General features: G+C 40.1%; 1 protein-coding gene and 1 long non-coding RNA gene across 2 annotated transcripts; one reads left to right on the forward strand and one right to left on the reverse strand.

Moving 5' to 3' along the window:
- Positions 1-2,290: 2,290 nt before the first annotated feature.
- LOC135238990 (uncharacterized) lies at positions 2,291-10,049 on the reverse strand. Its single transcript, XR_010325236.1, has 2 exons — positions 4,535-10,049; positions 2,291-4,466 (listed from the first exon to the last, which is right to left on the reverse strand). It is a non-coding gene; the product is annotated as an uncharacterized LOC135238990 (long non-coding RNA).
- A 136-nt stretch (positions 10,050-10,185) lies between these two features.
- On the forward strand, positions 10,186-18,036 carry nr2f1b (nuclear receptor subfamily 2, group F, member 1b). Its single transcript, XM_064307259.1, has 3 exons — positions 10,186-11,259; positions 12,733-13,260; positions 16,911-18,036. The coding sequence occupies exons 1-3, from the start codon at positions 10,827-10,829 to the stop codon at positions 17,183-17,185; spliced, it is 1,236 nt and encodes a 411-aa protein (XP_064163329.1). The 5' UTR covers positions 10,186-10,826; the 3' UTR covers positions 17,186-18,036.
- The last annotated feature ends 4,234 nt before the right edge of the window (positions 18,037-22,270 follow it).

Raw genomic sequence — 22,270 nt, forward strand, 5'->3', positions numbered from 1 at the left:
AATTAAATGGCTCACGTTTTATTTTAGACAAATCAACATGTAATTACTCAACAGTCAATTTGGACCGTGTAACATCACTGTGGAACTGAACAGGTTGAGGATACTTAAGGTTTCCTAAATCGGCCTACGTCCTCTACTGTGTAACAAACCGTAAATGCAAAGTCATTACATATGACCTACAAAAGAGCACGTGCGTTTGCATTTAACTTGCTACTAGTTCATTCCAAAGTAATTGTTACTTCGCTGTTTGCCTGTGTGTAATGATCTACAGACTCGGGGGGAAGTCCATGTAATTCAAAGTCAACACTGCAGCTGTTCTGCATTTATATTACAGTATTGCTCTGTTGTTTTTAGCTGTAAACCGCAGCCAAATTGTCCTCCCATTAATGAGCGTTTCCTAGACATGCAATCAAAATATGTCACTTGATTTTGTAGGCAAAAAATGTTTATTGCATGCCCTCCATTGATGGTCATAACACTGTCTGCATACAGGGATATTGTAGGTCGAGCTGCTTGTTGCTGTGGTGTAGTTTGACAGAGAGCAGTGCTGTCACAGCAGAGAAACAGGGCTCCTTCCTTCACTGTCCCCTACTGCCTGGGCCCCTTAGCGCACCTTCATGGATTCCTGTCAGTTTCCATGGAGACGTCATGCAGCGTTCTAAATGAATGACTGCCAGCCACTAACCCCCCACCCCCCCCCCCTCCACCCCCCCTCCCCGACCCCCATTCCTCCGCACAATGTGAAAGTAATCCTTAGGGCCTTTCTTACCTTTGTTAAAGGATGCACTCTCTCTATTAATACTTTTTAGAAAACGCTCCAATAATATGGCTCACATAGGACTTCTTAAATAATGCTGTTCGTGGGTAATTACACATAGTAAATGTTCCTATTTCCCAGCATGCAATAAGGCAGGATGGATATTTGAGTATTCGTTGCGCAGAGCATCGAGCGGCAGGCAGATCTGCAGCCACCGGTTTCACCGCTGCAGCCCGCGCGGTACGGTGTGCCGCGCTCAGCAGTCGGCAAAGTGAAAGCGGCTGAAACGGAACGGGCAGGGACTGCAATCGCAGCGCCAGCGGAGCGGCACAAACCGCCGGGCGGTCAGCCATTAAGGATCCATTCACAGTCGGGACAAAGTGGCGAAAGTGGCCGCGGACGTATGGCTCCGTTTGCGCCCGGGCCGCGAGCGCTTTCCGCATCGGCGCCATTACGGCTCTGCGAGAACGGGGCCGGGCGGCTTCCCCGGCCCCGCGGCGGGCGGGGCTATCCGTCGCTGTTTTTACAAGAAGAGGTTGATTTGTCTTAGGCTATTATGGCCTATTACGCCTGGAAGTCTCCCGCAAAGGTGGGGGTGGCGAGGGGATGGGGGGGGGGGGGGGGAGGGGGGGGCAACAGCGAGTGCTGGCACTCCGCCTAAAGAGAAATCAATGAAACAAATTAATCCTGCGCCCAGCTGCAATGACCCAACAATCCATCATTCAGAGCTACTTTCACACACAGAATCAGCGAGCTGAGAGGGAGAGATGCAGAGAGAGAGAGAGAGAGAGAGAGAGAGAGAGAGAGAGAGGGCAGGTAGGTTGGTAGGTAGGTAGAGAGACAGAGAGGAGTGTGTGTGAGAGGGAAGGGCAGAGAGAGACAGAGAGAAAGAGGGGGGAGAGAGAGAGACAGAGAGTTCATGTGAGAGGGAAGGACAGAGAGACAGAGAGAAAGAGGGGAGAGAGAGAAAGATAAAGAGAGGAGGAGGGGGAGGGGGTAGAGCAGACAATAGCACTCATGCAGTATTGAGGCCTCTGAGGATTTGGAATTGATATGTTGCAGCTGATTGCTCAGACGAACTTGAAATAAAGAGCACTGTCCCAAGTGTTATCTCACCTGTGATATCACTCATCAACAGTAGTGTGCATGTCTACATGTGTGCATGTGTGTGTGTCTGAGAGAGAGAGAGATTTGGTGTAATTTTGGTTAGGACAATAAGTTTCACAGAGTAAACATTACAAACTCAGATGTAGTTCATTACAATCAGTCGTATGTATTTATGTATTTTCCTATTATACTGCATTATTCTGTCAATGAGGAATGATGATGCTGGGAGACAATGGGTTGATGATGTCATAATAGAGTATGATCACATAGCGTGTAACAGTACCAACATAATGGGAAGCTGCTAACATCTCTGGAGATACAAATGACTGAACATGAAACACATGATGGGGGCGGGGGGGTTATTCTATATCCCCATGTCACGCACTGTGTCACGTCAACGCACAACGCCGTGAGACAAAATGAAAGTTCCAGACTCATATGGTAAAGTTTATTTCATCATGTATTTTCTCAGAGTGCGATCTGGCAGGATGGAACAAACAGTGCAAGCTGAGTGCCCTCACTGGGCACTAGAATCCTGGCAATGTGAATAATGGGAATACAGTGAGATATTTACGGCATTTACACCTAATGGAAAAAAAAAACTGTTTATTGCTCTTGTCATTCTGTATAGGGAAAAATGACACCAAAATATGACTGTCAGAGCAGTCTCCCCAAAACTAACCAGCAAAGGCCAGCAGATAAAATGTTTATTTATCCAAGCGTATATCCTCTCCATGTCCTGCGAAGGAAGCGGCTGTGGAGGAGAACACGCCCACACAGAGTGCTGCGTCAGGTTCCGCGCAACATTAAGCCCCGTCTGTGTCAGCCTTTGTGTGCGCAGCCTCACCGCCGGCGACGGCGCGTGTTGGCGGAAGCCTGGACGAGCGGCATCGTTCGGCGGGAAGCCGTAAATAAGTGATGCTAAACCGCGGGACAGCGTAAGCGCCGGTGCGGCCCGCCTTGTTATCCGTAATGGGAGATGTCACTCAAAGTCCAGCCGGAGAGCTCTTAAAAAAAAGGGGGGGGGGGGGCTGATGATTTCCGCATGATTCCCACACACATTCTGGCGTGGGGGGGGTGGGGGTGGGGCGGGGTGGGGCAGGGGCTACAGGGGCAAGCAAGAAGTGGTGTGTGGCAGTTTCTTCTTCGAGACTGTTGCCATGCCATCCTGTGCATGCACTGTGGTCTGTTTCTCATCCAGGAGAACCCCCACCCCCAAGAATGGAGAATCACCCAAAATGACACGGAGGAATCCAGTGCCCTCCTTGAGCATAATCTCCCCTCCCTTAGAAGGTTTAATTGAAATGAGACCAAAAGTCTGCTGAGTGACACTGGCACTTCCCTGACCTGATGTTCTGGAAGCCAAAAACACTCTCCGTAACCCCCAGGGAAAAAGCGCCTTTTCAGGAACTAACTGTACATTCTGTCTCTCTCAGTATGGGAGGAGGAGGAGGAGGAGAAGGAGGGAGGTACAGGCACGGGAATGTACGTCCAGCCTCACAGCTAGGCTGCTCCAGGCCCCGGCACATATCCCGTTAGACAGAATTATGTTCATGTCGATACGCTGAGCGAGAGAGTTTTGTATCCGCAAATAATAGACCTGGGGGTTTAAATGAGGCCACAGTGTCATAACCTGTAGTTATGTATTTAATCAAGCAAAGATGGACTGCTCAAATTAGATTTCACATTTACATTTATTGGCCTCCACGAGGAAATTCATTACACAGCTCATTACAATGCACACGCAGAACTGCGTCTGCATAGGTCCGCAATTAACATTTGAAAACAAACACTGTACAACACAAATTACAAATGATCTACTCACAAACTAAATATGTAATTCAATGAAAGCAAATGCCTCAAAGAGAAAACAAAATTCTATAACATTTTAATATTCCTATTATTATTTTAAAACATGTAAGAAAGAAATGACAAATACTGGAAAACCACAACAGTTCCCAATGCGAGATGCAGGCCCTCACCATTCAGCTATCAAGCCCGATGTCAACAGAAGACACCGCCACCTAGAATAGGAGTAATGCTGCATATTAAAGAGATCTTCACTAGTCTGAGCACCTGGGTGGATGCTTTAAAGAACATTGAGCTGCCCCTGCCTGTTCTATTGCCTTGAATCAAAGTGCCAGCATGGTGAATTCCATGTAAACAGCAGCAGAAGATGATTTTGCAGCTCTGTCACTACTTCACACCAGACTACACCCAACGCGGACAGAGCGTGGCATCTAACCTCAAAAACCTCTTTTCATTCTTTTCATGTGTGTGTGTGTGTGTGTGAGAGAAAGAGAGAGAGAGAGAGAGAGAGAGAGAGAGAGAGAGAGAGAGAGAGAGAGAGCAGTGTTTTGATGGAAGAGATGATTATTCCAACGTCCAGCTGACACACTATGCACAACTTGCGATGAGTGACATACTGCAGTACATGGTGCACGGGCGCAATCATCAAACCGCATGACCCACGGCAACTCTTATTCTTTCTAAGTGGATCTTCCCTCTTTCTATGACTTTTTCTTTTGTTAATCATAACTCTAAATGTTACGTCCCTCTATCTTCAACAGGCCAGCCCATTTCTAGTCTCACCTTGGTTTCACTTTTCCTCTGTCAGAAAAAACGTTTTCGTTTCCTGCAGACATATGCCACAGAAGAAGAAAAAAAAACAACTCAGTTAAGTCAAAGTTGGGTTAATTTATTAATTAACAAGAACAATAGGATAAAAGGCTACTCTGGAATATATGAATGAAAATAATGTGTGCTTTGTATATCCGAGAAAGCCTTCAAAAGCATTACACTATACCCGCGTCTTTTACAGAAATAATTACCTATGCAAGGATTGCACAAATACATTATATGCAGCCTAACAAAACGTGGTTCTAATGCGCTTGTCGGTCTAACAGGCTGCTTTTATAATTTACCAGACAAATGCTACCGTAAAATATCCCTTTGAAAATCCTTTAAAATCGACGTCCAAAATCTTAAAACACGATGAGCATCATTCTTGTATTCCTTGATACTGGATTATATTTGAAGTTGCCTTTTATGTAAGAAGGCCTATTACTGTGTGAGTGCGTATATTGTAGAAAATCGAGAAATGAAAACTTGAAGAAATAAAGAACATCGTACGTGTTTAAAATCCGCATAAAGTTTATTCTGATCTATTAAAATAGATGTATTATTTATTAAGTCGCAGAAAGTTATGCATGACATTGAAAACCTTTAAACGTCCGGCATTCATATTTTTTGAAAAATTATTAATCATATTTCACATTTTACAATGAAATATGTGGTACAATTTAAATTATTCATTTTACTGAACAGAATAATTTAAGATAATAATAGGAATACATACCATTTAAAACTTTTAGCTTTGTATACCACCCAAACTACTTGGTAAATAAAATGATATTGTTTATTATTATTATTACTATTATTATTATTACTACTACTACTACTACTAATACTACTAATTTAAGTATTGTTATATTATTAATAAATGATAATTAATTTTCATGAGTATTCGAGTCATTTCCACAGTAGAGAAAGCTTTCTCAGTAGCCGCTTTAGGTCTCATTCTATTTGTCATAACGGTCTACAATAATATGGTGCTGAAAAGTGGTTTTAACTCCGTTATCCAAATAACGTGTGTACTTCTGTTAAAAGCACTCTGTGGGTTATAGTGTCCTATTTAAATGCTATTTCTTATTGCAAGCCTGATTATCGTAGTGCTATACGCAAACAACGGGCGGGGGGGGAGGGGTTGTCTCAGGTGGTGGTGACTAAATGCTGAATACTAACTTTTGCTTAGCTCTTTATTTAATTTGTAAATACTTTTTTATGTTATCCAATTTTGGAACGATTCATAAGTCCTTATAATGTGGCTATAGAGAAGTTTTCTTTTTTAAGTCAATTATATTCAGCGTGCACCTTTCGTCTGCTGCTATGTCGTTTCCGAGTCGGGTATCTACGATGAACCGCACGTGCTAATTGATTTATGACATTGGTTTCGGATACCTTACAAACTAATTAGGACTAGGTCTATCACCCATCGAAAGACGTTTTTTTCTGCAATGATGTATCTTCACAATTCCTCAGTTCAACCACAAGTTCATTAAGAATTCATTAGCACTAGAGGACAGCAGCAATCTAAGTTTGATTGTTTATCCAAATTCAGAACTAATAAAGTTTCTGCGTACAACTGCAAAACATTTAGGCAGACTCTACAGCAAATTAGTGGGTATCCTATATATATATGCATCCCGTCTTAAGGGAAATGTTTAAGTTTAATACGGAGCTTATGGTCGTATCTGCATCAACATTTAGAATCAGATTCAGTGTTTCCAACCATACACAGAAACACACACACACACACACTCCGATGCACACATACACGCACACAGACAGTGAGACAGACAGACGGACAGACACTTAACTCTGTCTCTAGTACATCACTTGCACTTTATCAACTTTTTTTTAACATTTTTTCAAGCAACCTTCGTGTTCTTTAAACTCCAGTCTGGGCCTCGTATATCCCGAGGACCAAATCACCCTCGTCTTCACTTAAAGCTTGTAGAGCCCCTGAGCAAGATTCCTCTGCTATAAAAACACAACAGCTGTGCTTATTTTTGAGCAACGGTGTGATGGGGTGTATCAAGAAAAAAGTATAATAAGATTTTCATTAACGCGATTGGCCTACTAGTTTAGTCTTCAAAATACTGTTTTAATTCAAATTACATAAAGAATGCTAACGACATTCACAGAAATGTGTTCATTACGGTTCCTTAAGATCCACAAACGTGGGTCAGCGCGCAATTCCATTGCTGTTAAGCTTATCACTATATACGGCCAGGAAGAAGACCTTGAACATGCTTAGAATTGTATTTCGGATTTATATTCGCGTTATACTAACTTCTGCATGTTTTTTGTTGGTTTGATACAATATAGCATATACATTTTCTGTAGTAAAATAGCCTAATATCAACTGCAGCAGTAGTGAGTGTGAAATAAGTCATATCAGGGACTTAATAGGCTTTCTTTCTTTTTTTATTTTTAATCCTTACATTATTTGAAATAAAACGCGTTTTTAATTGTCAACGTCTGTTATTCTAGCCCTTGCTAACTCTGAGATATAATGTGGATTGGAATGCCAAACAGCATCACTACCTATGTACTGCACAAGCAGAAGACACAATGAAAAATGTATTGATACGACTTTTTCCTGCCAACGAATTAACTAACCCCAAGGGGTTTACAAGCTTGTGACAGTTCAAAACAGTGTAAAGATACGGGCATTGTTGAAAAAAGTTAGTCTGCCTGTGTAATATTAAACCTCAGAACGGCTATGAAATAGCCTATGTATGTTTTTTTTTACAGATGGCTTCTCGATAAGAGGCCTTTAAACATCGTGAAAAGCAATTAGAACTACTGTGCTGGTTTTTAAGTTAAAAAGATTAGCTATGTTAAAATCCACTGTGTGACAACTCGCTAAATTAGCAGTAGGTTACATATAGACCTAAACGAAGCAATAATAGGACATATAGCATAGGCCTATATCCTATTAATAGGATAATTAATAGCATATATAGCAAAATATATACATATGTATTGCATACAGACATATTGTGATATGTGCAATACATACATATGTATTGCACATATCACAAATTAGATAATTACTCAAGATTGTGTACCAGCGAATGAGGCTGAATTTGTCGCATCCATTTCCCTCTCAGATGTGAAGATGAAGCTTTCAGGGTACGGACTTAATATAGCCTGCCATACCGTTAGGCTACCGTTTGGATTAGAACAAGCTTCTTCGAGAAACGGACTCTACCCAGCGTTCCGTGCGCCTATAACGGTGTGTAAAACTCACTTTTTTGTATAAAACGTTGTTTTCACTGTTTATGATATGTCGGCTATCGTATATGCGCGGGCACACACAAGAGCACGCAACCTATAAATCCCACTGCCGCGAAATATACCCTACACTACTTGCTATGCTCTGATATGCTGCAAGGAAAGTACATCATTAATGAGACAGACTTACCTAAATCATGAAGTATGATGCCAGGTCACAAGTGTCGTTAATAGGCCTTATTTGAATTGGTTTAATGGATTTTTGTTCTATTCGTCTTTCTCAGTTTGGAATAAAGTTGACGAAGTGACGAGTAGCCTAAGCTTCACCGAAAAAAAGTTTGCATAACTGAACTGTCATTTGGATACGTGCCTTGACATTTGTCTTTTCAGTGCATATCTACGCCCGTACTCTTCATTGTAAACACTGCATGGATGTTGTTGTTTTACCTACCACCTAGGTCCCATAGTCCCAGGTTGAGTTATCAATTTGGGCTTGTCTTGTGCAGTGTTATATTGTATTCTGAATTGACAGTAGGCTATATGATCTGTTTCCTTTGCTTATGGTAGCTACCAGTTTAAATTCTTTGAAGCGGTTTTCTTTTGTTTAACTGGCCCTATTCCGTTTACGTCGCTCGTATAACTTTCCTTACCTGTTGACACTGGCTGGAAAACAGACAATTGATCTTTTGACCAAGTCATCAAGCAACAAATCTGACGAGAAGTATGTAGCATAGAAGAGGACCAGGTATGCTAATGCTGCTACAAATGGGCAAAAAGTCATCTTTAACATAAGAACACTGGAATTTCGAAATACAAGTAATAACACAATGTGAGGTTTTACTTACATGGATTCGGATAAATAGTTACTTGCCTATTTGGCTCAGAACGTCTGCTGTACATAAATGTTGTCTGCCTTCATGAATATGTGTAGGCTATATGGCCGAATATGTAATAAAGAGATCGTGTACTTGCCTGTGGAAATTGTATTTCAGTGTTTCGGGAGCATATTGTCGTCGCTGGAAAGTGCTCCTTTTAATGTTCCAATGTCCTTTCCCCCGCAGCTCGCGGTTCTCGTGTTGGTATCCTCTTTGCTGTCGTTCGCCACCCTTGCAGCCAACACCCTCCCCCAATACACATAGGCCTACATTATATCTCTCCCCCCCTTGCCAGGCTGTAAAGAATAAAATCTTGATGGTTCACTTACAGAGGTTTCCCTTTGTCTGAATTAATCTTATTCGCTTCACCTTTTCATCACACCGAAGACACGACCGATTTTTTTTTTTTTTTTTTGAAAGTTGTGGAGAGGAAATGATAGTCCACTGTGCAATGGGCTAGCTGTCACCCCACCCCCCACCCCCCTCACACACGCACGCACACACACTCGCGCACCAACACTAGTATTGAAGCGACGCGAATTTTTTAAAAAATTGTATAAATTACAACAAAAAACTACAAACCATAAACAAATCACTCATTACTAAGTTTGATAGAAATTATGACACGCATCGCTGCGTTCACATCTGTGATGGCCTTCAATTAAAAATAATACTAATAATAACACGTTCTGATAATGCGCAAAGCATATTATCATTGGTGTCTACGTAACTATATAAACCCATGTAAAATATTTAGAGCAGTGAATAATGAGGTTAGTTTTTTTAGAACAATACTTAATCTTGATGATTTATAGTTGCTTTGGCACATAAAATGTTCACTGTACGCTAGATGGCAGCCCGATCCGTATATTTTTAAGTCTGATGAGCGCAGTCTTTTTTCCACCATAGCCTACACATATAGCCTATATTGAGTAGACTACTTTTCTCTGTAACATAATGTACCAATGACGCCTGCGCTCACAAATAAACGTCCATGCAGAGGAAAAATAAGTAAATAAATATATAAAAAGTATATTCACATAGCCGTCGGTGGCTGGGAGCTGTATATATCATTAGCGTCCATTCGTGGTTAAAAGCAACAGCACCGTACAAACCGTCTGAAACTTCGGAGGATTCAGCTGGAGCTATTTCGCCACTCGCGTCCGTAAATTTCACATACGCAGAGCGTTTCTTTTTTGCCCCCATCTCTTTCAGCCATTCCATCCAGGGTTTCTTCTCCTTTTGTAACAATAGCCGACCCATACTAATCAGCTTTCAAAGTAAACAGCAGCGTAGGGCGAGCTCTGTGTAAATTGTGCTTGTCAGAACCCCCCACACCCCCACCCTCTTGTCGTAGGTAGCAAGGACCGAGGACTCTAACCAATAGACGGAAGGAGGCTTGGCTAACCTTAGCCTCCCATTTTCTCCCCCCAATGCAGGGCTCTGACCAGTCAGTCGCCTTTGATTATCAGTTGCCAGCAGCCCTTCTCTTGGCTCCTTGACACGAGCACCATATAAGGCGCAGCGATCTCCATAGAAACGTGTCAGTTTCAATAGTAGTGTCAAAGTTCACTGTATACAGACATTCGCGCAGATCCTCGTTTCGGAAACATTGCTCTGCTGGTCTTCTCGTTAAAACGTATTCATTTTTAGTCTCCCCCCTCGCACATAGTGTGGGTTTTTGTCTTTCTTGCGCTCCGTTCCTGGTGGGGAGACTACAGGGGTACGTCATTTTTTGTTGGTTCCGCTCAGTTTTATTCAAAATATACAGATATGAAATTCCGCTCTTCGGTGTTTTCGCTCTTCTGCCAGTGGAGACGGGAGTAAGGAGCAAGGAAGTAAAGGGGATTTATTTCGCCATACTTCGGACCGCGCATTTTTTCCGTATTATTTTTCTACTCCTCTGCGCATCGCATCTGCTTCATGCCTGGTTATTTTAACCAAATTTTAGTAATTTGTGTGCTATTTATTTTCATTTATCCTAATTCTGGTTTCCTGAATGGCTGACTGCGATTTACATTGGAACTGGCCTCCCGATACGTGCGTATCCTGATCGGGTGCCTCTGTGCTTGTGTTTTGAATGTATTGGCTGTCGCCTGCTCTACTTTGTCCTACGTGATTGCCTGCTCGGATTTGACTTTTCTCGACCGTATATCTGAGACTTCTTTTTCACTTTCTAAAAAACAGCAATCAGCTTGAATTTTTGCACTTTTTGGGCCCGAGATATGGCAATGGTAGTTAGCGTGTGGCGAGATGCGCAGGAAGACGTGGCCGGAGGAACTCTTAGCGGCCCTAACCCAGCAACTCAGCCGGCAAGGGAGCAACAGCAGGCGGCGTCGGCAACACCACACACCCCGCAGACCCCCAGTCAGCCTGGACCTCCATCAACACCCGGGACCGCTGGTGATAAGGGACATAGCCAAAATTCAGGGCAAGGTCAACATATTGAATGTGTGGTTTGCGGAGACAAATCTAGCGGCAAGCACTATGGTCAGTTCACCTGCGAGGGATGCAAAAGTTTCTTCAAGAGGAGTGTCCGGAGGAACTTAACGTATTCGTGTCGTGCCAACAGGAACTGTCCAATCGACCAGCACCATCGCAATCAATGCCAATATTGTCGACTTAAGAAGTGTTTAAAAGTGGGAATGCGGCGGGAAGGTGAATATAAAAACAAATATATATATATATATACATATATATATAGAGAGAGAGATAAATATATCCATTGTTTCTTTGGTACACAAAGATTACCATCGTGTTATGTTTAATTTATGAAAGCGCGTTTGTGTGCGTGTGTGCTTGTATATGTCGGTGTAGGGTGTGTATGGGAGATGCCGTATGCTTCGCAATTAATTGCTTAGTATTCAAGTAACAATACTAGGCAATTAATTCCCAGACTTCGTCTCGTTTTAAACAAAGCATATTTATATGTATCCAAAATTTAAATACAACCCATCGTATGGCTCTGCATGTTTCCAATGTTTCCATTTAGGATACACTGAGATGTGTGATACAGAAATTTAATTACAAAAAATGTATAGGCCTACAAGAATTTATAAATGGCAAATATCTCATCTATACATCTATCTTTTAATCAAATGAGAAGTAAACGATAGTTACATCTTAGAATAGTCTTAGATGTTTTCTTTCAGCTGCGGTCAGGCAATGTTTATAATCAGCTCTCGTACACACATTAGCTGTAATCGCTTATGTATTCGAGCATAGCCAATTCTATATTTTCCAAAATGCGGATTATATGAATTATTTCAAAGGTATCGGAAAATAAGTCAGAAATAAGTCAGCATTTTAAATTCATAAATAATAGCGTCACGACGCACATAGTAAAATTGTACAATTATGTGCCATAAATTATATCTCAGAGGATTTAATTGAAATGTATAAATACGGCAAATGTGTATGCATTATGGCTTCCCTGTTTTCACGGAATATGTGGATAAATATTTTAAAAAATAGCAAAACATTTAATGTTACGATGTTGCCCATTGTTCAGCTGTGGCATAATACTAGTGGCTATACATTTTTGAGTGTAATATACTGTATTTCGTATGTTAAAAGTGTCAATGTGCCGTGGGCTTGCAGGAGTAGTGAAAAGTGGAGCCGAAACAACATGACAGCCACTGTGCTGTATAAGCGCGGTTGGTTTTGAATCCAGACGGTTAACTAATTGTGTGTTTAGGGGGTACATAAATGTATATTCACTTTACACTGGTCTTAACAGTTTTAGTCTTTGTAGCCAGCTTATGCCGTAAATGTTGCTGACTACGTTCAAATACTACACACATATATAATATAGTTTTAAAGTGTGTGTGTGTGTGTGTGTGTGTGTGTTTGAGCGTGTGTGTGCGATAGAGCGTGAACAAGTAAAAGTGAAAAAGGCATGTGTTGCACTGATACTGGTCCAAAATTGAAGAAAATCTAATTGGGCGTTTGAAGTGTGACAAATGTGAAGATTTTATTTATTTATTCATTCGTATATTTATTTGAGGTTACTCAAAATAAAATAAAAAGCCTCGCTGTTTGGCCACAATATTGTATAATGAAATGTTGTTTTAAGGTAATGTGTATGAGCTCAGGATGCGCATTTCCTCTTCTTCTCTTTCTTTTTGTCAGCGGTTCAGCGAGGAAGAATGCCTCCAACACAACCTAACCCAGGCCAATATGCGCTGACGAACGGGGACCCCCTGAACGGCCACTGCTATCTCTCCGGATACATATCGTTACTGCTCCGGGCCGAACCTTACCCGACCTCTCGATACGGCAGTCAGTGCATGCAGCCCAACAATATAATGGGCATCGAAAACATCTGTGAACTGGCCGCTCGCTTGCTCTTCAGCGCCGTGGAATGGGCCAGGAACATCCCTTTCTTCCCCGATCTTCAAATCACGGACCAGGTGTCTCTTCTCCGGCTCACCTGGAGCGAGCTGTTCGTGCTGAATGCCGCTCAGTGTTCCATGCCCTTGCACGTGGCCCCGCTACTGGCCGCGGCCGGCCTCCACGCCTCTCCGATGTCCGCGGACCGGGTCGTGGCTTTCATGGATCACATTCGTATCTTCCAGGAGCAGGTTGAGAAACTCAAAGCCCTCCACGTAGATTCTGCAGAGTACAGTTGCATCAAAGCGATAGTGCTCTTCACATCAGGTGAGTAGTAGTAGAAGACGGCCATTCAAAAGGCCTTGTTAAGGAGAGACAGATAATTCACTGTCATCGAATGCAAGACAACGAGTCCCCCTTATTAAATGCTACTCTAAAGTACAGTGTTTGCATGGAGCCAACATTTGGCACGATTACAATTTGTATAAAGCTAAGCAAGCCTTTTCAGAATGGAGGCCAACATTTTTTTCGGGGGGTTATCCGATAGAAGCGCCATTAATTAAGCAAAGTCACTCAATGTGGGCTATTTATTTAATAGTTTTTGGCCTTCATTCGAGAACTTGGTATGGTAGTGTATTTGCCACAGTTGCATGCGCTAAGATCGCATATGTTTGAGATAGTCCTTTGAACACATGTTACATGTATCCCATAATAGCCTTTTTAATGCGCAACATGGGGAGGTTGGGATGAAAAATGAGTGTGTTAATGAGTGTATCGTAAGCGTTTGCTATTGAGCGATTGTTCTCTTTTTTAAAAGCAGAAAAAATACTTTAGACAAAGATCGTTTTTAAACAGTTATCTTAAATAATATATCATCATAATAATGATAATCATAATAATAGTAAAAATGAAGGACTGTTCGACATGCAGGAGACGAAGCACATACTGCAAACTCTCCCTTAGGCCTCACTCAGACCATGGATATCAAGCGTCGTACTTAAGTTGGCCGCAATGTACAAAATACGAATGTTTTCGGTTTGGCTTATGGAAGAGATGCTTTCAGTTTTATTGAAATCTGGGCGAACACTATGATTTTTTGTCTTTTAGAACCAAAATAGGGCACTGTGAACACAATTTTTATAGGTTACTCACAAAAGATGAGGCCATGGTCAACATTGCATGTAGGCTACTACTTCGAGCGAATACTGAGTATTTGTGTGCTGAATGTTAGTAAACTGGCTAATGTGGAAAATCGACCATATTAACGTTTTTATTGGAAGCAAAATGAATGGCTAAAGTTTAAATCTTATACAGGATTAATTATTTATTTGTTTTATGTATTTATTTTGCTTATAAATGTATCTCTAGATCACCTGCATTTAATATGACTCAAGCTTTGATTTGTACATAATATAGATTATGCATGGTAAAGACCAATGCTTGCGCACAGGTTTTATATTTATGTTTCGGATTTAGCATTAGAAGACAGAATAGCATTCCCTATAAGAATCACCCAATAAGAATAACATTTGTCCAACACAATTTCAGCATTTACCGTTTTCTATTAGGTTGTGGACTTTAGAGTAGAGCTTCATTGTCCACTTCTGTGAAGGTGTGTCTTTTGACTAACCAGGATGTCATACAATGCAGAAATACATAGCAGCAACTAATGCAGTGCAATATACCTGAGCAATACATTACAACACTGCAACAGTCCACATTTCGGAATTGAAAAATAGCTTTGTTTTATTTGTTGATGATCATTGCAGTCGAGATTTATTTATTTATTTATTTAAATGCGGAATTGCCCTCCTCAAATAAACTTATTGATTCCAGCACAGGAATGTATACAGCGAAACTGCAGAACAATTGCAGGAGCCGTGCAAACATTAATCTGAATCTAACCTGTTTAAAAAACAAAAAACATTCTCTCAAAACCGGGACACACACACACACACACACACACACACACACAGACACACACATATATATATATATATAAACGGAAACGTAGTTGCCTCGCTGAAATTGGGAAATGTAAGATTTTAAGAAATTACAACCGTAGCCTAGGCTACTAACTTAAGCAACGCCGCTTTTTCTTCGTTTACAGTGATTTTTCTTATCAGTTAGCAGCCTCGGAAAGCTGTTGGTGTTATACATCATATTTTTAAATAAATTAGCTGTCAGTAATGTGTGTTTAACGTCTGAAATATAACAATAGATAAATTGCCATTATTTGACAAAATGAGACTTCGTATGTTATATTCATTTTGTTGCGCTTAACCATGCCCACTGTGTTAACCATATTTTTAGTCCTTTGTAATGATTTGGTTAGCCCATATTCTGAGTTATTCTTTTTTTTTAAGGCATATATAACACTTACAAGAAATCATGCCCTGAGGGTCATAGAGCGCCAGCGTTAGTTAGCTGTAGGCTACAAATCACGATCTAAGCACTGTAATGACACTTTTAAAACTTTTATGTTAGCAATTAAGTTGCAGTAATAGTTGTATTGAATTAGACAATGCAGAAAACATTATATACGGACACACACACACACACACACACACACACACACACACACACAATAAAACCTCTCGAGGACACCCAAGGAAAATGGAAAAAGTTGGAAATGTGTAGGTGGCGGAATGAAAAAGGGTTTTTGAGGCTAGATGCCACGTTCCGCGTTGCGTGTAGCCTGATGTGTAGTGACAGAGGTGCGTAATCATATCCTGCTGCTGTTTACATGGAGTTATTAACGTTATCGTGTTATCCAGCACAACTGCAACTTAATTACTTATATTAAAAATCATATAAAAATTGTGAGGTTTTGAAAATAGATGCAATTATCAATTTGCTAGTAGGCCTGTCCCTGCTAGCTCAAAACGTTTTGACAATGTTTCTGCCATCCCGTGGCAATGTTATAACATTTGACAAAACATTCCAGTAACATTGTGAAAACATGCTGTGTTAGCAGGGGTGGTAGCTGATAGAATATTAAAAAGCAAGAAAGGACCTCTTACTACACTGAAATCTTTAAGGTTATTGTATCGGGCCACGGTGACGTAAGATATAGGATTTCATATTGGACCACTTTGATACCATTGTCCAATATTCTGCACATCATAACGACCAAATAAAGCTGCGTGCTGTCGTGTGTATATATGATAGTGTTACATCAAACATAATTCTACACAATGGCACACATGGCAGCTAGTCAAAGTTTTGTAAAAGAGGTTGGTTCTCGGCTTGTTCAAACACAGTAGGTTAGTATGCATGGTGTCCGTTTAATTAATCCAGCAGCATTAGAATGTTTAGCCATATTTATGAGGGCTCATATGACAGTGTGAGATTCTAGACTTTTGTTATTAAAAACCGAATGTTGCCTTTTCAGATCTGGCCTAAAAATCCAAATAATCAAAGGACAGTAGATTCTGTTGAGGTCACATTTGCTGTTGCCATGGATTTTTGACGTACTCTAACTATGGCTGTTGAAGCCACCCCTAATGCATAAGATTGCGTAGACACCATTTGTCTTCGCGTAAAACAGACGATATAACAGGTGCCCCTCTCTCTCTCTCTCGCTCTCTCTCTCTCTCTCTCTCTCTCTCTATATATATATATGGAATGCATTTATCAGCATCATCCGTTGGTTGTTGTACTGTATTCTAATTGAATCGTGCCTGGTTCCCACGAATGTACTGTATATGAGACGAAAGATGAATCCCACCTCTCCCACTGCTGAGCACTGCAGGGCCTTTGCATCTCATTCCATCCACTCGTTTGCAACACGTTCTTTGTTGTGATTCGTGTATGTACACATTATAGGGAGGGTTAGAGCGCCTATTGATCTTCTGTTAAAAAATGGCGCGGTAGGTCGAATGAACGTGTTTGTCTTACATATCAGCGATGGCCAACGATCCTAATATTAAATTAGATAACCTATGTCTGTTTTGTGTTTTGTTTTGAATGTTCAGACGCGTGCGGCCTGTCGGATGTGGCACACATCGAAAGTCTACAGGAGAAGTCTCAGTGTGCTCTCGAGGAATACGTTAGAAGCCAGTACCCGAATCAACCCAGTCGCTTTGGCAAGCTTTTGCTGCGACTGCCATCCCTTCGTACCGTCTCTTCGTCGGTGATCGAGCAGCTCTTTTTCGTCCGTTTGGTAGGTAAAACTCCAATTGAAACACTCATCCGGGATATGTTGTTGTCCGGGAGCAGCTTCAATTGGCCTTACATGCCCATTCAATGATCGAAATGAGTGTTGTTAAATAAAAATGCATAAATACATGAATAAAAAAAAAAAAAGAAACAGGACCAAATTACGGCAGCCCAAGAGGACTGGATTCCAAACGTATTAAATGGACGGACATCTTATCTTTTCACCTTGGGAGACAGGACCATCATGAGACCCTTTATCTTTTCTCTTTTTTTCTTCCTTTTCCTGTGGAGGTGGAATACTCAGTGTACAGAAAATGAGGAATCCCTCTGTAAATCCTCTTTCATCTGCAAGAACACTGGTCTTCATTTTGTAAAATATTAGTCTTTATTTTCATTTTTTGTACAAAAAATAAAGAAATAAAAGGAAATCATCTTATGTGCATTAAAATCCAGACTTAGTGAGAAAATAACATTTCCAAAATATAAGAAATGTCCTGTGTTTATGTATCTTCTTCTTCTTTTTTTTATTTTTTTTTGGTTCAAAACCAGGTTTTGTGTGATTCTATACTAATAATTTTTATATAATCTTTGGCTTCTTATACCAAGTGCGATATACATTGTCAAGGCTGTTTTCCTGGAAATAAAATTGAAACGAGACTTTTTTAAAGGACAAGGAAATAAATCCAAACAAAATTATACTGGCTCTGATAATATTACCTGGTGGTAGAACTTTTTTCTTTTCTTTTTTTCCAATTGATGCTACCGACCTGGAACTCAACAGCAAACGAACCGCGTGGACGTTTCAGGAAGAGGGCACAACATAATTGTATTGGGCATACCATGTATGGGATTCGTTCAGTTAAAAAAAGAAAAAAAAAGAATGAAAAGCACTTTTAATAATATATCGTTGCAAATACATTTGATTTGTTCTTGAATGTTTAATTGTTTCTTGGGTATTATTATTCTTGTCTGATGTCTTCATGGCATGACACCATAGCTATTGCTTTTGTAGAAATTTCAGGCGCAAATGCAGGATTGTGTGGTGGAAGGATTGTAATCGCAGCATTGTCTCGCGCTCAAGTAATTTCACGTGAGGCTGAAGATGAATCACATAATTGGCAGAGGGACATGTACTTAACGCAATGCCACCACACCCCCCACCCCCTCCAAAAAAAAAACAGCTTTCATATCTATCTTCATATATGCAGACAACACAACACTGTCCCACATTGCGCATCCATATTCTTTCACGGGTGGTTGCTTTTTTTTTTTTTTAATACTATAAATGTATATTTTCACAATTGTAATAATAATGTAATTAACAGGGATATGTGCATTGTATCTAAACATATTGCACATAAAGATTGTTGGATGGAGCACAAAGAAACCCATCATGCAGAATCATACATTTATTTAAATTTTAATATAAATCTTGAGATAGATCCATATATTGTTTCATATTCCCCAGACATTAACCAACCCCGCCCATGAGAGAGAGAGAGAGAGAGAGAGAGAGAGAGAGAGGGAGAGAGAGAGAGAGAGTCACGTTGCAATAGTATTGCGCTATTTGTAATAATGTTGCGCTCTTCTCAACTTAATGTAAGCACATTTATTTTTGGAAAGTTTTTTTTCCCCATTGCAGTAAGTCAGCGATATGCGATGTCATGGATGAGATATATGTGAACTTAACGAGACGGTTACTGGTCGTACAGAAACTATATCAGAGAGAAATGTTTTCAATAAGTAGATAGGACATACATACGTACATGACCATTAATAGCCACACGTAATTTGAACGGAACAGTCAATATAGCCGTCTTATCTGACCAGTCAAGTCTCTCTAGAACATATTATCCAGTAGACGAATGAATCATATGAACTCCCTTTTGAGAAACATTCAAACTGGTATGCTATTGTTCTTTCCAAAATAACCTTGCTAAGAATCTTTCCATATGACTGTATACAAATTGAGGCGTCTCTCGTAAAATCCAACAGTTCCCAATATTAAGTATATGTTCGGGAAACCTGTGTGAACGTTGACCGGCTATCCATAAAATTGGTATACACCATGTAGAAATGCAATGTCTGTAATAGTTTTTTAAAAGTTCAGAAAAACTTGTATGTAAGACACTTAATAACTACAACTAATGGTTCTAAATCATGTTTTTTTTTTTTTAATATATAAAGGGAAATATCATAAACACATATTTGGAAAAATTAGTCTTATGCTTATCGTGTTGTGATTGTAGTTATGGAGTGTTCTTTTACAACGTAAATTAGACATTATATAAGTTATGGAAGCTGTTGACACGTAAGGTAGCCTCATTTAAAATTTGAATATGAAAAGGGCAGCAGGTAAAACTTTTGATATAAGTTTGAATCCTAAAAATTCTCCTGGAAGGTACTTCACTTAATACCATAGCTATTCGCATTCGTTTTTGCAGTTGGAAATTCCTTTAACTTTTTCTCCCTAACCTTTTCACTACATATCGGCGGGGCACGTCAATGGTTTCTTCTTCTTCTTCTTCTTCTTCTTCTTCTTCTCATTATTATCATCATTATTATTATTGTTATTAATAATAATAATAATAATAATAATAATAATAATAATATTAATTATTAGTATTATTATTATTTGTTTTATGAGTACTGTAGTAGTAGTAGCAGTAGCAGCTGTAACAGCAATAGTAGCAGTAGTAGTAGTAGTATACAATAATGGGTTGGGAAGGTGCCTTGGTTACAAATTGAGGTCAATAAAAATAATTTATTTCACAGACATAAGACGCTAAATGAAAAATCAGAAAACATAAAGAAAGAGTCTTTCATTACCAAAAGGGAAAACACATTTCTGTTTTAAAAATGTAATGTTTTTAAACTTTACCACAGTGACCACTTTAAACACCCATCACCATAAAACCATACCGAAGTACAAAATTATTTCTTGCCATACAAAGTCAAAATAAAATAATAAAAAAATACAGTAGGCCCCTTTTCTTAAGGAGCAGTAGCAGTATTATAAAACAATGGGGTGGGGAGGTGTAGGCAGAAAGTCAAAGAAAGTTGATTTTCCATGCTGATGAGTGAGGGCCAATCCAAACTGAGACTGTTCTCTGAAGTGTTTTAACTACCAATTTATGGTTTGTGGTGTTTCGATAAATCAAACCGCAAGCGAGAACTTAAACGATGAGACTATTTGTTTGCTTACACAAGCAGCTGGGTGCGATTTTACGTGTGTGCTAATATGTCTGAAAGCCCGTCACATTAATCACAAGTAGTTGTCTGGAACTACTTTTTACAAAAAAAAAAAAAAAAACTAATTTAACTAAAAACCACTTTACTCCGCCTTTAGTTTCTCGGGACGTTCTGTTATTTAAGCAATAGCTGCAACTTTAACAGAATGATGAGCTGAGGAATAAATGCAGATATAGCCTTTAAAGACAATTAGCCCAGCATTCAATAGGCTACATTAAGTATTTCACAAGATATGCATTTATCATTTTCAAGCCGTTTGAAGTAATTGACTGAAAACGTCGAAAATTAGAAAATGGGAAGGGAAGTAAAAATTGCATCCAGTACGATAATTTGAGTAATTTTGTATAAACACACATATGTGTGTGCGTGTGTGCAAGAAATGCTGGCATCCTCAACGATAATCTTCAATTTGTTAATCTCACTTATTTTTGACCGTGTATGGTCATATCATGCCAAGCATATATAAGTAGACATGTAGATGTAGAAATATATTTATCACAGGACAAACTAGGTGAATTTCTTAGACATAATTAGCTTGTGTGTGTATATGCGTGTTTTGGGGAGTCGGAGTTAAACAGAAAGTGCAGTGGGATTTGCATCTGCGTCTGCTAGTTATCATCGCATCTACAAACGAGAGAGAGAGAGAGAGAGAGAGAGAGAGAGAGAGAGAGAGAGAATGTGTGTGGGACTCCCGCTCCTCACTCATTAGCATTCCTTGTCCATAGACTTAGGTTGGCAGCTAACACAGATATCCAGTTAAACACCGTAACTCCCCCCCCCCCCTATCCTTTTGTCTGTTGCTCCACCGTTTTTTCGCAAAGTTATAGGGCCATCTTCTCTATGGCACATACGAAGACACGTATGCGCGTATTTTTCTTACATGCAATGTTAATATAATCATTCAAATGGACTTTCTTTGCCAGGGCACGTGACAACATGACTGATCTTTTCAAATTTCTTACTGTACTTTATAGATGTATGTTCTTGTCTTTTCACATGTAATATAACTTTAAAAGACTGTGATTCGAATGATTTTCTCGTGGGTTGCAATAGGCGTCACCACTCATTCTCACGGAAACCCACTTGCCACACTTCAAAGCAGGCGTGACGAAATTGCGATAAGCACGATTGTAGAAGTCAATAGATGGTAACTGATGGTAGTTGTCGACTACCATATCTACACAACACACGACAGCGGCACCTGTCATTGCTGGATAAAAAATCAACAATACAGAAAGCTGTGTCAGAGCGACTGGATAAGCTGCTTTGAGGTGAATCTGCATTGGCCTTTTTAGGCTATTGAAAAAATACATACTCTGTTAGCTTGCTAGCTTAAAATGTAATGCATAGGCCTATTAGGCTATTTGACAATGTATGATTCATTTGTTTACGTAATATTATGGAGATAGTTCCAGTAAAAATACGCAAGGAAGGCCTCAAACATTGACAGCTATCAGTTTGCTGCTTTTCTCGAAGACAACCCCCCCAACGCACACACGCACACACACTCACACACACCACCCCCAAGCTTTCCAAAACGCCGTTGCCACCCCGCTTTGTTGCTTTAAAATATGCAGGTCTCTCTGGAATTCCAGTCACGAGTCCAAACTTTGTGTCCAACCTCCCACACGAAATGATCCTTTTAAAGAGATCTCAATATGTCTCAATCTGCACTGCAGTAGCCTACACTCGCAGCTTTTGGGTGTAAGGCGCGGACAAAAATAATCAAATTGAGGATACCAAAGCCTTCTCTTTTCATCAACTGAAAAAATGGAGAAAAAAGGTTTGAATGACGACAACGATTTCCACGTTTACTACGGGGTCTGCGCAAAAGTAAGACTTTTGTTTTGATTTTTGTTCCACCATGTTTCTGGCGGTATGACCATTTGAATGAGAGAGAGAGAGAGAGAGAGAGAGAGAGGGG

This window comes from Anguilla rostrata, chromosome 14, assembly GCF_018555375.3.
Source record: "Anguilla rostrata isolate EN2019 chromosome 14, ASM1855537v3, whole genome shotgun sequence".
Classification (NCBI taxonomy): domain Eukaryota; kingdom Metazoa; phylum Chordata; class Actinopteri; order Anguilliformes; family Anguillidae; genus Anguilla; species Anguilla rostrata.